Source organism: Hermetia illucens, chromosome 3, assembly GCF_905115235.1.
Source record: "Hermetia illucens chromosome 3, iHerIll2.2.curated.20191125, whole genome shotgun sequence".
NCBI lineage: Eukaryota > Metazoa > Arthropoda > Insecta > Diptera > Stratiomyidae > Hermetia > Hermetia illucens.
In genome coordinates this window covers 66,822,942-66,842,281 of record NC_051851.1, presented here as the reverse complement: position 1 = coordinate 66,842,281, position 19,340 = coordinate 66,822,942, and the positions used below count along the sequence as shown (strand labels likewise).

The 19,340-nt window shown below is 38.4% G+C and overlaps 1 protein-coding gene across 50 annotated transcripts in view; it reads right to left on the bottom strand.

Annotated features, from left to right (window-relative positions):
* LOC119652349 (calcium-activated potassium channel slowpoke) overlaps positions 1-19,340 on the bottom strand; it is a 260,042-nt gene that overhangs the window by 127,641 nt on the left and 113,061 nt on the right. For all 50 annotated transcript variants that reach the window (XM_038056381.1, XM_038056389.1, XM_038056427.1 and 47 more), the window contains 4 exons: positions 15,273-15,431; positions 9,993-10,104; positions 9,776-9,927; positions 1,257-1,424 (listed from right to left, as the gene is read on the bottom strand). In XM_038056381.1, coding sequence (XP_037912309.1) covers positions 1,257-1,424; positions 9,776-9,927; positions 9,993-10,104; positions 15,273-15,431 — 591 coding nt within the window. The remainder of the gene's footprint in view (positions 1-1,256; positions 1,425-9,775; positions 9,928-9,992; positions 10,105-15,272; positions 15,432-19,340) is intronic.

Below are 19,340 nucleotides of genomic sequence, written 5' to 3'. Positions count from 1 at the left end.
TGCAGCAGTTGATACTGGCATTACTAAAACAGTGTGTCATTTTAAAGCTTATAAGCAACGTAAAACTGCAAATGTCTAGAAGATCTTATTAAATAAATAAATATCATGAATATTTTTTTTTCAGTTAGTATTACTTCGTCAAAAGTATTTAATGTTTTCTATTCTATAATTTTATGACAAAGCTAGGAATTACAAAATTTACAACCATGTTTTCATATTTATAAAAATACCAAAATAAAATTAAAAAAAGCAACCAGTATAAAATACACTTCTTTGCAATAGTCTATGATAATTCATACGTTACACAGCTAAATATAATATATACCAACGTTATTTAAAAAGGCGTTCAAACTAAATATAACAAACCAAAAATGAATTTGATTTCGTTTTTTCTTCAAAACTTAGAAAAATCGTGAAACTCAGAGAAATTTTAAACAATTTTCCTGATTTGCTTTAATTTTAAATAACTTAGCAGATAAAACGAATATAATGATAATTGCATTAAATCTCTTCTCATTAACAGGTAATCTTTGAGCTTCTATTTTCGCTGAATATTCAACTTTTCGACCTAAAATACATTTAAAACTGCAATAAGGAACGATTATTGTTTGCGTCTATTTTTCGAGGTCAAACGTTTGTAGCCAAATAAAAATGGATATAGGTTCATAAATAACAAATAGTTGCATAGTCATATTCAAACAGAAGCATATACTAATATATGTATTATTCTTTTCAGTATGTATCGACCAATAGTTTTCCTGGCAACTAATTTGACAGCCAACAGGAAATTTCCAATTTTTTTAATCGTATTCTGGGTCAATAAAACTCAAGCCAACAGAAAACTTATCACGAAAGCAGAAAAAATATAAATAATTTCTGACCATTCTCGTAATATTTAATATATGATACATTAAGCCCCCTATGTTCTCCAGCTTTTACTTTAACTCCTTCCGTACTCCCATGTTGCCAGTAATTATTACAAACTATGCAAGTAGCTATCATTATTTTGCACACTTACACTTAATCATATTATTATGGAATCAACAGCAGTTTTAATTGAAATTGTGTACAACAATCATTTTTCAATGTTATACATTTCATTTGACACATACAACACTTAGCACTTACAATAAAACACATTTTCGTTTATTTAGTTTCAATTTTGCTTATGTCTATCAAATAGAATCAAATAGAAAATTCATCAAGCAATCGAGGAAAAAAGTGAGAAGTGGTTAAATAAATGAATTTGTACTTACCAAACCGACAAGTAGGAAGAACACTAGAAATGTCCTGCCTAAAACAGTTACACAGTAAACATCACCATACCCTACCGTCGACATCGTCACAATTAAAAAGTATACACACGTCCAGTAGGATAGTTGATGTGGATTGTTAAAATCGAGTGGATCTCCAGAATTTTCCAGCTGATAGGACACGAAAATATTTGAAATTAGTAAATAGCACATTCGAAAAGTTTCATAATAATATTTGTTAAATATCACTCCAAATTTAATAAATTTATCTTTTTTAAAATGGGTTCTAATTAAGAGTACTTTTCACAATCACAGCATTCAGTGTTCTTAAAATGGTGATTTCTGAGAAATTAAATAACCTATTGATTTGAGTTTTTTTGTTAAGAATGAAATTAAATAAATAAATTAAATTAAATAAAAAATGTATCCACTTTTTTTGAGACAAGGTCCAACGTCTCCTGCGTTTTTGACCAAACCGTGTACCCGAAAAAGAAAGTGTAACTGCAGCTTTGCTTAGTTATGGCCCGAACTAGAACTAACGAGATCGATTGAAAAATAGAATTTTGGAAGCTTTTAAAAAATTAAATTTTAAAATGCCCCTCACTTTTTACCTAAAACATCGGAAAAAGGGGGTGAATGTTAACAAATCTCGGAAATCATAGTTCATACCATAATGACGACTGCTACAATCATTTGATAAAAGAATTATTGCTAACCCAGATATTGAGGTACTAACCCAACTTTCAGAGGGACAGGGAACCCCAATATCCGGGTGAGTAGCTTTCAGAGTAGCGACCGCCTATCCCACTATCTTAAATAAGTGATAGCAATGATAGCAGAATTTGCTCCAATCGTTCTGCACGCTAAAAGCGACGTTTTACATACACCTTTCTAATATTTTGACATAATTTTCGACAGTGACGTCTGTCACGAAAATTCTTCGGAGGATTCTTCTCTCGAACGCGGCCAAGAGTTCGCAATTTTTTTTGCTAAGAACCCAAGTTTCCGAGGAATACATGAGGCCCCCTACATGAGGATGGACGATTCCCTAGCCTACACAATGACGAAATCTATGAGCGATACAGCGACCGCCCGGATGTGGATAAAATCTGGCTCAATAGGCTACGGTGGTCGGGTCACTTAATCCGTATGGATGAGGATGATCCAGCCCGGAAAGTCTATAAGGGCAATATCAATGGTAGGAAAAGAAGACGAGGCAGACCCTGCCTAAGATGGTGCGATTGCGTAGACCAGGACGCCAGACAGCTTTTAGGGATATCGAATTGGTGGACCTCGGCGCAAAACCGGGATGTCTGGAGTTCCTTATTAAGGCAGGCCTAGACCGGATAGCAGTTGTTGCGCCGTTGATGATGATGATGACGTCTGTCACATGTAACATCATTAAAAAAGTCCTAGTGAATCCAAGATCTCCGAGATTGGCTATCAGGTTAATCGGAGGCTTTCCAGTTACAATTTTGCCTTTCCTACTCCGAAATTTGTCGAAAAAAAAACATTTTCGAGCCTGCGAATGTTACTGTCTCTTAGCTTGGATATAAACACATAAATATAAAGCTACTGCTGATGACTTAATTATCAAAATGCATCGTCAACAGCTGCGGTATAAATTTCGAAGTGCTCTGCGGGAAGGGTTGCTACACTTTTCCAACATAATTTTAAATATAACCGAAAGTCTTCGTTTGCACTTCGAAGCTTACCGTAAAAGCCCAACATCGGTTAGTACATCTGATGAGTGGTACCAATGTTTAAATAGTAACGGATAGCCGAAAAAAACAAAATGGAGAATCGGAAGCGTTACTTAGGGATGGCTTTAGCCAAATTCAAGAAAAACTCGCAGGAAATTGGATAACGGAATACGAATAAAAACATGACAAAGTTGCCCTGCAACACGACAACGCTAATGTTACGAGAAAAATTAAAGTATACTTAGACACATTGAAATTGGAAGTCCAACCCCACCCAGTTGTATTCACTTCAGACTGGCACCTGTTTCGATTGATGCTACATGACCTATCTGGACAGTACTCGTATTCATTTTTGAAAAGAACTGAACATTGATTCATGGATATAGTCAGAGAACCAAACCTTTTTACAACGTAGCTTCCGCATGCCATATTTCAACTCATGAGAAATATGCGATCTTGTTTAGATGAACGCACAGTAGGATTGATTCGACGTTTAATCGGGTAATCACAGTCGCAATGCACGATTGATGATGATGAGTCCTGCTCCGCTTTCTCCTTATATAGAAAATGAGAGCGCCATCTCCTCTGTCAGAAGAAGGCAAGTGTTTCCGGACATCTTAATTGGAGCCAAATATGTGGTGCCGGGTGGCATACAAGGCATTAATAAGACGACAAAAGTAGAGAGAATAGGCGAGGTAGTTGGGTAGTTTAAGTTCCTAGAACTGGAGATTGTACGCTCGTAAATTAAATAGACCAAACCAAATGTAATATGAGAAGCAGATTTTTAGTCTATCGGTAATATCCTTATTTAGAGTATTAGTGTAAATAGAAGTATCCCAAGAACAACTCTCAAGTACACTCCTGAATGCCATACATGCAAAAAGTAGTGTGGCAATGGTGAATTTTGCAGCTTAGAAGAGATATCTGCCTTTTCCGGAATAGTATACTACATCCATCTAATTATTTAAGTCCTCTTTTCCTTGGTATAATTCCTACAATCCTTAATTTGCGTCCCTCTGAATGCATACAGTTAAAAAGGATTTAGCTTCTTTTCAATATTTTATTTTAAAACTTGATTGTAAAATGCATTGCAAGTGTTCCACTTTCTTCGATCACTTGCGCGCAAAATATTTCGCACATTTACTATGGTATTAGTGCAGTGATGGCGAGTACAGCTTGCCACGTGGGATAAGGAAACACACACCATCTAGATGCCATCAACACACCGACACACCAATCCATGAACTACAAGGGCCACGAGCGAGTTAACTAGCTACCTAACTAACCCTACTTTAAAACCCGATCCACACGTTTGCGAAACCTCAACAAATCTCGCAAATGCAAATGTGGAGACAGAGTGTTTGGCATGGTGTGTGTGTTTTCTGGAACAAATCAATGGTAATTTGCTTGCCTGCTCAGAAAACCCTAACGCATTTGCAAGCGTAACGACAATGTTTGATCCCCAAAATCAAGCCGAACATTTGTGGAATTATATTTTCGGTTTGCCTGGAATGTTATACCGGCAAACTCCAGACCCCCACTAACGTACGAATTAGCCACGGTTCTTCGAGGTTTGGGAAACGTGTGTATCCGATATTACATATCCAGCACTTTCAAAACTTGGGATGTTGGAATTTAATGCAGCAGAACACCGAGTCGTAAATGATGCTCTTTCCGAAAGACTATAAAAAGGACAACAGCTAATGCCTTATTGATTTTAGATATAGCAGAAATTTGATTATAAAATCGACATACTGCCCATACAAGCGCATTCACAACGACACGGGCGTCCCCAGATGGCATTATCTTTAACCAGATACTATGGACCACGTTTTCTTCACTAAAAGATGGTCATCGCGCATCTTCGACATGACATCATATCGAGGAGCAAACTGTGATTCCGACCAATATATGGTCAAAAACGTTCATTCAAAAGACCCAAAGAATAAAATCAAACCACTTCGAAAATTTGAGGTGGGCGAACTAAAAAAATGTTTAATAGCGAGAGAATACAAAGCAAAACTGGAAGGACGATTAGATCCTATTCTTCAGAAGGTTTTAAGGGAATTCGGTATCCCGACGAAATTGATAAAACTGACTAGGCTGACCTTGACCAATATGTGAGGTCAGATAAAAGCAGCAGGATCACTCTCACGACTATTCGACATCAACAACGATCTACGACAAGGGGATGCCCTATCATGCATCCTCTTTAACCTGGCCCCTCGAGAAAAAGATCCGTAATGCTGAGGTACGATCCTCTTCAAGTCCACCCAACTACTGGCCTATGCTGACGATATCAACATCATGGGAAGAACCACCCGAGACGTACAAACTGCCTTCATCAAGATCGAGCAGGCGGCGCAAGATGTTTGGCTGCACATCAATGAAAGCAAGACAAAGTATATGGTGGCAACGTCAGCACCGAAAACCAACCAACCAACAACATCAAACCGCACTGGTCAAACGGGAAGAATAAAGATAGGAGAATACAACTTTGAGACCGTTGATAATTTCTCCTATCTAGGGTCGAAAATCACAACCGATAGCAGCTACGATGATGAAATCCGCCCGCAGTTGTTGGCAGCCAACAGAGCCTATTTTACCTTACAAAACCTGTTCCGCTCGAAAAGTCTCACCATAGGGTCAAAGCTCTTACTGTACAAGACTATGATCTTGCCAGTCCTCATGTATTCCTCGGAAACTTCGGTTCTTAGCAAGAAAAATTGCGAACTTTTGGCTGCGTCCGAGAGAAAAATTCTCCGAAGAATTTTTAGTCCCCTACATGAGGATGGACGATTCCGTAGTCTACATAACGACGCAATCTATGAGCGATACCATGACCGTCAGATTGTGGATAAAATCCGGCTCAATAAGTTAAGGTGGGCGGGTCACTTAAACCGTATGGATGAGGATGATCCAGCCGGAAAAGTCTATAAGGGTAATGTCTATGGTAGAAAAAGAAAACGAGGCAGACCCTGCCTGAGATGGAGCCATGGGGTAGGTCAGGACGCCAGACAGCTTTTAGAGATGTCGAATTGGTGGACCTCGACGCAAAATCGGAATGTCTGGAGTTCCTTATCAAGGCAGTGCTAGACCGGATACCGGTTGTTGCCCCGTTGATGATGTTTATGATGAAGTAATAGTGAGATTTCCACTAAACAAGAACCATGCTTTATATTTATAGCCTTTATTGTTGTAAAATTTCTTGATTTTAGGATGAACGCGGGGTTGCTTTGCAGCCAATTACTAAAAATTATAGTAATATACTACTGTTATTAACTTTATTTGAACAGATATTTGTATGGAGGGTATTCCGGAGCCTAGGGACCGTATGGTGGGAGCTTCGTGAATTCATCATCAAAATTCAAAATATGCTTGATATATCCAAGTCCGGGTTCACTGTTTATGATGACGCCGTTCACCTCTTAGATTGCGACAAATATATGAGAAGTACAAAATGTTGAACTTCCATAACTTTGTTAATAATAGTTGCATAGTATTTTTTACAACGGTACTATTGCGATGAACTTAAGAGGTTTTTGCGGGCAAATTTATAAGATATGATAATATACTACTATTAACTTTAAGGAGTTATCGGCCTTAGAGATATTTTGAGGCCTAGTTTTTGCTTAGGTGCGTCATTGTGAATTTCTTCAGATTCTTTGGCTGGGTTTTTCACACAAAACCTTAAAAATGAATAAGTGGCCGGGCATAAATGACTCATCAAGCTGTCCATGGACCATTGAGGCTATCTATAATTGGGTTTCCTCCATCTAGTGAATATAGTGAGAAGAATTAGATTGTACGCCGATAAGGTGATTGGTGAACACCAAGAAGGTTTTGGGACTGAAGATCGACCAGTGACCAACTACTTACGGTCGTCCATTAAATATTCGTAGATTTCAAGCATGCATAGAATAGTATTCAGCGAAATGTACTGTACAAAATAACGCTTCATTTGGAAGTTTCAGCCAAACTGGTAAACCTTGCCAAATGACAATGTGCCACATAATAGCGTAGGTCAAAGTCAATAACAGCCTGACAGATGCGTTTGAGGCAAACATCGCATTAAAACAAGGAGACGAGATTGCACCTCTACTGTTCAATGGCACTAGAGCAGGTTACACGAAATTTTCCCGAGAACGCAAAGAGATTTTCATAAACCTCAATGAAACAGCAAACGAAGTGGTTGATGAATTAACGAAACAAGACGAAAATTATAATGCAAACGAGAAAAATGGCTCCCACCAGACAAAAGATAACGCCTGACAAGTACAATTTAGAAAATGTAGACAACTTTATATACGTCAGTGTACAACTGACGAAAAATGGAAACGAACTTGAAGAAATAAAATGAGAAATTAGCTCGCAGATGTGAAACATGGACCCTGAAACATCCTTCCGAAAAACTAGTTAACAACTTCGAAAGGGAGATCCTAAGGAAAATAATAAGAGCTAAACGAGACGACGACCAATGGCAAATCAAATGCGACCCTAAAGTTTCCAAATTAATAAAACTCCGGATATTACAATGGGCTGACCACGTTGAGTACATGGACGACACTCCGAAAAGGCTATTTGAAAGAAAGGTAGAAGGATGAAGACCGGTAGGAAAACCAAGAAAGCGCTGGGCAGATTCTATTAACGAGAACAGCACATCACCGCTTGTATTTCAAAATTGGATGACGCGATTGATAATCTCGATCTATCGAGGAAGGACAAACTGAAGGCCGAATCCTAAAATAGGTTGTTGAGCTTCGACGACGCGAAGTTCTTTACATTGTGATGATTCGTAAAATTTAAGAAAATGGCGCCCAACGTGGGATCCATAAATCCTTGAGTTTCACGAAAGTGAAACTTCAGCAAAATAGTTTTTTCCGTCTCCAAAATTCACATTTGGATTGTCGAATATAGATGATATCAATCTTTCAACTTATTTTCCGAATAAGCAGAGCGACAACCACAGTAAAAATTCACCAATTTATAGAAATATTTAATAGCTTTATCCTTGTGTTTGACAATAGTCAACTTTGATGTTTATTTTGAGCATCTCCACTCTCGTTCACTACAAATTTTGCATAAATCTCTTATTAAATCTATCATAAAAAGTTCCGCTGTTACTTTAGACACGCTAATTCACGCAAAATTCCTCCAGAATTACCACCTCCTGACCTACCGCCTTTATCGATTTACAAACTTTTTTTCTAAAACGGTAAGAGACTACTGCTAGTCCCATTAAAATAAGTCTATAAAACTCTTCATTTCTTCTTGTACTTTGTTTCCGAAAATTAAGGTTCAAATGTCTGATAAAGCGAAAACTCAGACCTCTGCGTAATAAACGCATGACAGGCAACCGTGGAAATATGTTATTTATTTAGTTTTATTTTTTCTAGGTCAATTGTTACTACGCTAGCCTTTTCCAATCGAAAATAGCAACCCGCTGAATGATCAAAGCTTCACGAGATCAATCAATGCTGGATGTTGAATCTAGTTAATGAACATGAACATGTCGGCTCGACCGGAAGGGGTCTACCATAATTGCAGCTCGTAAGCTTGTTCGAAGTACAGCCAAAGGGTTATCGCGTCGTTGTCCCTTTCATTTTCCTATGTTTTCCAAAAAAGACCACTGAACCCTAGATAAGGCAACATACAAGAAGAAACGCACATTTGACGAATTTCATTCGTAATTTCCTTAATTTATCGTATTTGGTATCCTCGCTTACCTCATGTTGCTTCAATGGGAGTCAGCGGCTTCTCTTCCCTATGTAGTACTCTTCCCTCCTTATTACCTATCCAAAGGTACCTTGAAACCGATAATCGAATCAGAAAATAAACCTGTTCCTCTCGTAATTTGTATACATTAAGCAACAAATCATCAAAGCTTGTTCGGCCAAGCAATAATTGAGGTCATACCATTGACACCCCAAATTAATATAGAATATTACACCGCCTCTTAGCAGGTATGGAGATTTTCCTTAAACTCAACGTAGTACGATGTCATCCGGGAGGTTCACCGTTTCTTTTGCAACAAAATTTGTGAGATTACTTACAAACGCTTCAGAGAGAAGCGCATGTGACATGACATGGCAGCCAGACAAACAGGCGAACAGACAGACTTATTAAGGTTTCGTTTGTCTTGGTTTAGAAACATCAGATCAATTTTATTCTCGTGAAAGAACATTTCATTGACAATAGAAACCTAGAACGTATAGGGTATGGACATAGATAACACTCTTACTTCCCCTTGCGACTAACATTTCTATTGTATGATAGGATACGATGAAGAATACTCCGCAATTGTAGTTCACACAGATATAAATTTGCCGCGTTCGAGAGAAGAATCCTCTGAAGAATTTTTGAGGATGGACGATTCCGTAGCATACATAACGAGGGAATCTATGAGCGATACCATGACTGTCAGGTTGTGGATAAAATCCGGCTCAATAGGTTAAGTTGGGCGGGTCACTTAACGCGTATGTATTGATGATGATCCAGCCCGGAAATTCTATAAGGGCAATATCTATGGTAGAAAAAGAAGACGAGGCAGACCCTGCCTAAGATGGAGCGATGGTGTAGATCAGGACGCCAGACAGCTTTTAGGGATATCGAATTGGTGGACCTCGGTGCAAAACCGGGCTGTCTGGAGTTCCTTATTAAGGCAGGCCTAGACCAGATACCGGTTGTTGCGCCGTCGATGATGATGATGATAAAATAACGTTTTCGAAATAAAATATTTCAAATGTTTTCAATGTTTAAGAACAGAGTTACCTATAGCCGGAAAATATAATATATTAATAAAAAAATTAATTTAATTACCAAATGTATGATGCCTGCTGCTGTTAACCATACTGATATAAAAATTGAGACTAATTGAGCCAAGCGAATTGAGCTCGAGGTTTTCAATATATTTAAATATTGCAAAATATCGGGTACAGTCATAAGACGTAGCGCTCGAAGAAATCGAAGACCTGCGTAGAAATTGATAACATTAATATTTAATTATATTACTTATCTGTAATATATAATTACTCACCGATCCATGTCCGATCTAAATATATTGATACAAAGGACGGGGGTATTGTAAAATAATCTACGAAACTGTACATTTCTAGCATAAACCACAGCTTATCAGATGCTGCTATGAACTGAAATAGAAAATAGAGAATGTTATAACATAACTCATTTTTAACAATAAATTTAAACTAACCAATAACGAAAATACAATTATAGACAATTAAAAAAATTAAAATTAACAATAACAGGCCGTAAGCTCGATTGTAAGAGCAATAGGTGAATGATTCTGAATGGGTAATGGCTACTACAGCTTTTCAAAGAATAGGTGAGAACAGAATAGTATAAGAACTGTTATTGTGCAAAATATTCACTGAGCAAGTTTCTATACCAATTGGCAGTTAGGCACAAAAAGCATCACCATACTATGGTCAATAATCGGAGGTAGTCGTATCACTTGGTGGCTGGGTCGAGGTCTCGTTATAACTAGCATGGCAAGGAAATCGTTAATTCTTAGGTACTCCAGCACTTAGGCGACATGACGATCAGAAGTCCACTTTACAGCTTCATAACTATTTCAGTAGGTTCTTCAAACGAGCGGACTGAAGAAAACCAAGGGTCAGATTCATAGCGCTTTCTCCCTCTACGCGGATAAAATAGTGCAACGAGTTGCAGACTAGCGCCACCAAGTCACCCGTGACTCCTGGGATGATATCTACCAGATGCCATCAGGGAACATGAAAGGCTTGGGGTGATCGCGAAAGCTGGAAGCCAAAAAGCAAAAGCTGGGGCTTCAACATTCCCAGGCAACTATGCTAGCAACAGGTTCAGTATCCACCAAAGCACTGCTCTGCACCGTTGAGCAGTAGTCTACACTGAAATTAAAAATGAATTCCAAAAGAAATATATGGAAATTTCAGAAACAGGATCACTGCAGTCAGGCAGCCGCAGACTGCACGCATCTTCAGCAATATCAAAAATTCATTGTCAGATGAACAATCGATGAGGATCCACTGTGCGCTGCTATGTCGCTGCCACTACGTTCATTTGTCAATGTGCGCGGCCAGAAGATTCACATTGTGCTTTTGGTTTGATTAATCGAGAAGATCCACCATGGAAAATTCGCTTAAAACATCAACGTGATTCATTAAGGGGGAATCAACAGGAACATTCCCGTACTTAAAACTTTGGACATATTCAAAGAGAAACTTTTTACCGCATCGGTTGTCAACGATGCTGAAGTGTTCGAAACGCATCATATACAATGAACCACTAGTTGGCCATATAAAAACAAGTCGGAATACCGGAAGCTCGCGCTTCGGGTATAAAGGTTTTGTGTTCATCTTATGTAAGAGACGCACATTTTTCTGTCCGTATATAGCTACAAATCCAACATAATCCTTCATATTTTTCCAAACTACGAGACATATGTACATATTAGAGCCATAGATATCACGCTCACCCTAAACAAACAAACTGCCTAATACCTGCTGTACACATATATGCACGTATCTAAATTTATCGTACCCATATTTCCGATTTACGTCTTATATCTATCTGAATTAGGCACTACCCGCAAAGTTCATTAGCACGCATATATTATATACCTACATACACACATGTCTGGTTGACAAATAACTAAAAAACTAAAACAAAATAATTCTCTGCGACCCAATTCATAAGAACTCATTTCGTTGTGGTATTGACGAATTGATATGTGATGATGACGTCATGCGGGTTGTAGAGTGCACGAAATTCACAAAAAAGTTTCACCCCCTATAACTTTGTTAATAATAGTTGAATTTTCTTCAATCTTGACCAAACTGTGCATTATATTCTTCATTACACTCATGCCAAATTTTGTACTTCTGGGATGAACATAAGGGGGGGTGCCGGGGAAATTTCTAAAATGTGGAAATATACTATTATTAACTTTATTTGTGCAGATATCGGAACCGGATATATTTTGAGGCCTAGATTTCGTAGAGATGCACTACTGTGATTTTTTCAGATTTTTCGGTTGGATAGGTTCTGAGAACGAGACCTGTTACACTTTTTGTGGGTCATATATTCAACCCTTACTCCCCTATGTTTCATCTAATATCAAATATTGAACCAGATTTAAGAAGTACTAATTGAGACCTTTCATTTGATATCCTACTTGGCTACATTCTGTGAAAAAAAAATTTGCACCCTCCATTCACATGTACGGGGAGCCCCCTCTTAAACTTAACGCAAGATGGCGCCATTTACTGCATGTAAAGGGATCACCAGATTACATACTCTCACCAATTTTCGTGACAATCGGTCCAGCCGTTTCCGAATAAATCGGGTGTGACAGACAGACAGACAGACAGACAGACAGACGGACAGACGGACAGACGGACAGACGGACAGACAGACAGACAGACAGACAGACAGACAGACAGACGGACAGACGGACAGACAGACACCGTCTCGATTCTAATAAGGTTTTGTTTCACACAAAACCTTAAAAAGCAAAAAGCGTCCAGGCATTTTTATTATGGGTAATGAGGCTTAATGAATCACAGCAAAACCTTCAGTTGATTAAGGTTTGCTGCTGTCTAAATGATAGTGATGCCAAAAGGTGAAAATATAATACACAATATACACGGGAAATAGTGGCACAAAGTAATAGATGAACAAGTCGGGAAACCGGAAGCTGGACGCTTCAGGTACGAAAGGTTTTGTGTATTTCTTAGTACGTAGCACGTAATATATCCATATATTATGTGAGAGTGTCCACTTTCGGGTGATATTGACATTCATAGTCTTCAATTTTCAAAGAAGCAACAAATTTGAGGTATTATAACTTTGTTAGTAATAGTGCGATTTCCACTAAACTTGGTAAGAACATGCTCTATATTATAGCCTATATCACTGCAAAATTTCATGGTACTAGGATGAACTTAAGGGGGGTTTCTAACCAATTACCAAAAATTGTAGTAATATACTATTATTAACTTTATTTAAACAGATATCGGTATGGAAGGTATTTCGGAGTCCAGGCACCATATAGTGGCAACCTCCTGATTTTTTTCAGATTTTTCGGTTTGGTAGTTTCTGAGAATGGCCCCCTTAAAGAAGTGATCACTTTCAACCCCCCGCGTTCCTCACCCTTCCAACGAATGTCAAAACTAAGATCGGCTTTGAAAAGTACTAATCGAGACCTTTAATTTGATATCCAACATGACTATATTTGATGAAAAAAAAATGTACACCCCCCTTTTGCATGCATGTTGCTGTCCATTCATTGTATGCGTGAGTGTTCACAGTTCCCACCTTTCTACTAAATTTGGTGTCAATCGCTGTACGCATCTCCGAGAAAAATGCGTGTGACGGACAGACAGACAGACAGACAGACAGACAGACAGACAGACAGACAGTAAACCGATTTTAATAAGGTTTTGTGTTTACACAAAACCTTAAAAAGGGATTCCTAGTCCACATGTTCTTATCAAATTTCGTGACAATAGACTCAGACGTTTCCGAATATATCAGGTGTCACACACAGATGATTCTTTCACACAAAACCTTAAAAATGCACTAGGTGCCGGGCATAGATGACATCCCCGCTGAACTCATCAAGCTATCCATATGGATACAATCGCGGGGCCTTTAATTTCCCATCCAGCGTTGTTCACACAAAATCTTGGCAAGTGAATTCTCGTTAGCGCGAACTACGTGACCATACCATCGAAGACGCTTCTCTCGCAATTTTTCTGCAATCAGCGCAACCCCATATCTCGATCGCGGATATCCTCATTTCAGATGTAATCAAGGCGTCTTACGCCACTAGTCCAACATAACATCTTTGTTTCCATCACGGCAACAAACAAGACATAGGAGGCGACAGAATGGACAACTACGGTAAATTTTAGATTTGAGACGTTCGTTGATACGTCGATCACAAAGAACGCCAGTTGTAAAACAAAACTTCATCCAGGCTCCGCTAATTCGTGAAGTAATTTCATAACGCAGTTCACCATTCGCTGATAGCATTGACCCGAGATATTTAAATCGCTCAGTATTGGGCAGGTCACTGCCAGTGACAGTAATAGTACCTGTTTCATGACGATCGATCGTCAAAACTTCTGTTTTATTCAGGTATAAACTGTCCTCACCGAAATTGAGACCATACATACGAGTACATGTCTAGATTCAACAATGCAATGTAAAGAAGGATGTTTCACTCGCTGTTTCTCCATGAGCAATCGCGGAACGTGCATTGCGTCGATAGATCCGGAGTTCGTGACAAACGCGACTTGACTCAAGGTTATTTGAACGATTCCGTGAATACGGTTGTCAAGAATGCGTTCAAAAATCTTCATGGTATCGAAAAGCAACCTGATCGAACGGTAATTTAAAGATTCTGCTGAACCACTTCTCTTTTTCCCTATTGAAACGGTGGTGCTTTCTTGAAAAATAACAAGGTATTCTCAATAACTCGCACTCACTGGGCTAAAGTGTTGGACCCAGCTTTTCGCTGTCCAGAGCCCAGATGCGATGTTATTAGGTCCTATTGTTTTCCTCGATTTCATTCGTTTTATTGCTTCCCCGGCTTAAGTGGCGCTGGCAGGTGGAATTGCTTCAAATGTCGGCAGTGCTTGTGGAAGTGGGGAATGACCAAATTCTTCCGCTGAAATATTTTCACCATCTATCCATCGCGACTCGTCGGTCGGTAAGCAAAGTACAGTCCTTGTCATTGGCATTCTTGTAAATTTGTCAGTTGACCAGCATCTTATTGCCGATAAGCTTATAATAGAGGCGTTTCTTCGGACTTTCATTTGAACATCGTCATTCCAAAGCCAACTATCTCGAATGATGAACCACTTACCGGACTTGGTGACCTTAAGCGTTTAAATCTCACTGATGGCAGAGGGATTTATTATCGTGACTCGATGTCGGATACCAGTCGACTCAGCTGTGAATGAGCACCTGAGTCAAATCAGGGTAATAATCTCGGGCGAACGCAATACTGACCACATTACCTCCTACGATGTACTGTAATGTACCGTTACGGTCTTGAGTGAAGTGCTCTAACACACTTCAAGGCCCTGATTCAATATGGATTGTTGCGCCAACGATTATTATTATTATTAATTTGCGGCAAGAACGATTTTGGACAAAATATGATGATAGAAGGCAAAATAAAACAAGAAATGGGAGCCAATATATTAAGCACTGTGAAGAGGGTAAAAAAAAGCTAATCGAGAAAATAATATACAAAGTTACCTAGAGGAAATTTGCATAATATCAAAATTTGGTCATTTTTACTTACTCGTATAAAAAAGTAGACCATAAAAAATATGTTGAATGCGAGATCGATTTGCTGAGTAATGTTATTACTCCACTTTTGACATCTCTCCACTTCCTCACTAGATGCGTCGATAAAATAAATAATAAGGGATGCAATGCTGAGTATAAAAACGAGCACCACCTGAAAAGAATGAAATATTTCAAATAATTTTATTTAACTTCTATAATAAGTAAATGTATATATTCATTATGTATTGGACTAGTATATACTCATTTTGAAATACGTGAATTGCAATATATATTGTTCAACATGAACAAATGAAATGAAAATGAAAATCAAACATTGACTATTGAAAATGTATAATTAACATATTCGATTGGACGCTTACTGATATTTCGACATGTGACCATGAACTTTACAAGGAGGCAATCCCCAAGAACACTTTCTCAGTTCGGAAACTTCAAATAGTTCAACCATGGATAACAAAAATACAACAATATGGTACCATCACAATGTAATTTATGATAAGTGAATTCTCTTTAAAATCATCTCTTAAAAATCATAAAGAAACAGAAAGAAAAACCGGGATTTGAAAGCGGACAAAAAAGAAACGGACTACAAAGCGGCAATGTTGGAAAAACTTCGGTCGGAAGGATAATTTGAATTGAGGAAAGACCCTTTTCCGGATTCAATCAAACGGGTGGAAAAAGTATTGAAGGAATGGCATCATCAAGCATCCAACCCATACAAAATATCGCCAAGTACTGTTGCGTAAGTTTAAGGAATTGAGAAGACTACCTGCTAGAGAAACCATCTGGGATAAAGAGGACTTCATCAGGAAACTAAGGAATGTGGTGTTCACTATACCCGATGAACGGCTAGTGTCATTCCAAGCATCCCAATGAAGGTGGCGCGTCTTTATCAGGAAAAGAGGGTACTAAGAAAAAATCCCACATCCTTAAAGTGGAAGTGAGGAATCGGGATACTCATAAAATTTGCGGGGATATGCATGGCAGAGAACTATCTAACTTTATGAGGAAAGTTCAACAAAGACACCAAAGGTGGTAATGGGATGCTCGGTGTCTCCCAGTTAGAATGGCATATTCGTGGACACGATTGAGAATGTTCTATACTCCACAGGCCTGCTCTCTAAAATCTAGATAAGGTATGTAAATAACATTTTCACAATTAATTGTAAAGGTCAACTGCAGGAGATGCTAGAGGTCCGAAAAAAGGTATATCGGACATTGAGATTTACAATGAAGGTAGAAAACAACGTTTCTAAATTTGACAATTATTAGAAAAAAATCTCTCTGATATTTATAGGACGTCTGCGCATGCACAATGAACGATTCTGGAAAATTCGAACCACTTCCATGCACATAAAATGGCCCCTTTCCATGAAATGATCCACAAATTATACTGCGCACCCCTCAGTGCTTAAAAAATTGTGAAGGAGAAGAAGTACATCATTGACACCTGAATGAAGAAATACGGGCACTGGCATCCCTCGTCAAAAACTTGGAAGGGAAAACAAAAATGGGGGTCACACACTCGGCGGCTTCTTCGAAACTAAAGAAAACGATGAAATGGTGGAATATGTACATGGTGCCATCGAGTAGGATGCACCAACTAAAAAGCAAGCTGGAATCCCTCGAAGACTGCAAATGAAAGTACGAATCCAATGGAATATATGTATAAAGTGACGTGTCCAGATTGTGAGAAGATCTATATAGAATAAACGAAAAGATTAGTTTCGGTATGACGCGGAAACGGCCAGGCAGAAGAAAAGGAAAAGCGTAACGATGAAATCCATGGCAGCATAGTGCATCGTAGAAGGACGCAGCATCACATGAAAAAACGTTTACGTCGTTAAAGAATTCGGGAAGGAACGCGAAGCAGAGCTCGGGGGTGACAGATTGAACCACGTCAGGGGCAGCAATAAATCGAAGCTTCTGAGTTGTGTTAATGATGTCTTTAAATGTTTGTATCGTATTTTGCATTTTAACAAACCAGCGCCCAAACAGTAAATTAGACGTTTGTCACCTTTGATTTCATCTTCATCTCCAGCACAAATAGAAGAGCCACGCAATATTGGCTTAAAACGCAATGCATTTCTCCCCGATCAAATTAGACGCTAAAAATCGTTGACCTTCACAATGATCTTCTATTCCATGCTTCACCACCCAAAAACCAACGCTAGCAAGCAGCAATTCCAAATTGAGTAATTCTTAACCAGCAATATAATAGATAGAATTCGGTACAAGTTTTAGAATTTTTCAAATCCCTTGGAAATAAGTCCTCTAGCTCTGGAAAATTGTTAGCAGTAGCACATGCATTGAAAATCGAAACTATCAATTCCATAAGATAGGGAACTAAATAATAATCCAATAAACTGAAACGGTGCTAAATAGAGACTGGCAAGAGGAATGAATTTGACGGTGTGGTGGTTGAGGTTGCTAAATGAAATAAATATAATATTCCTCAAAACAAGAATATAAAATGGATACATCTAGACCGGACCCAAACAATGCCAGAGGCTAGTTGGCTGCGGCAATGTAAACACTGAATAATAATATTGCCTCTGATATTGAAGCTACATACGGAGGTTAAAAAGATACTAGTTAATGAATATACAAAGATAAGGCCTGCTATTGGAATTTTCCCTTAAATTCAGAATGAACAACACCCGTGTATTTGTAATAATTATAAATCGTTTACATAAATACCCCTCTGAAAAAAGACTTCTCGAGACGAGAAGGATACTGGATATCTGTAAATCGCAGGTACGTAAAATTTTAAAAGCTCTGAACTATACTTTCTCCGGCATGTTTCTGAATGAGCACTGGCCTTTAGGATAGGAACGTCTGTCCCAACCCAAAGTTCATTCTAATTCCAGATTTCCAGGATGTAACTGTGGCGCGGCAGGATCTGCAGCATTCGAAATTTATTTCGAATGTTGCGGATGCGGACGGGTAGATGGCGCGGAACTCTCCACTCACTCATTTTAGAACGCACCAAGGGAGTGGAGAATTAGCGGTGGAAAAATGCCGTTGGTTGGGAAAGTAAGGACCGCGTGGAAATAAGCCGGTCTCTTCAGTTTCCAACCGCGGCGGTGAACACATTTATACTGCTCTTTGTTCTGATAAGTCATAAACTGTGGGATCAAACGTTTTTTACCATCCATTTTGTACCGCCCTTCATTATTAAATTAAAATATTCGAAACATGTAAAAAAATAAATAGCTTGAAGGAGAAAAATATCGTAGTTGAGAGTGAAAACTTAGCCGATTTTCTAAGCAATAGAGATTTACTTCTACCAAATAAGATGTCGCTGCTGAAGTTTCTTGCAATTGTTCGAAGTTTTTGAAAACAAGTTCGTAAGTTGACGACGTGTTAAAATAACCATACCACGATATAAAGCACATAGAAATGCGAGATAATACTCAATTATTGGAGTATTACGATGATATTGTAGCGTGAAAAGGGCAATTTGGCCCACCATAACTTTTTTAATAATAGCTTTCAAATTTGATGCTCCCTATTAAAATCTATCTTACTGCAGAATTTTGCGAATCTAGTGTAAACTTAAGGGAGGTGCGCAGAGAATTTTCAAAATATAATAATACACTATTATTAACTTCATTTGAGCCAGTATTGTTACGGAGAGTATTTTGAGGCCTAGATACCAAATGCATGAACTAAAACGATTTTTTCAGATTTTTCGGTTGGGTAGCTTTTGAAAATGAATCCTTCAAGTTATCGACTTTTTGGGGCTCCCGCACACCTTGCCTTTGCAACCAATGTTAAAACTAATACTCGCTTTGAAAAGTAATAATCGAGATTTTTCATATGATACCTCACATGATCTTACTCGGTGAAAAATAAATGTGCACCCATCTTTTCGGTATATGGGAACCCCCCTTAAATTCAACGTGTAACAATATTATTGACCACATGTGTGGTGGTTTACAGTTCCTACCTTCTCACCAAATTTCGTGTTAATCGGTACTGTCGTTTCTCGAGAAAATGCATGTTACAGACAGACAGGCAGACGGGCAGACAGATAAAGAGTGAATCTATTTGAATA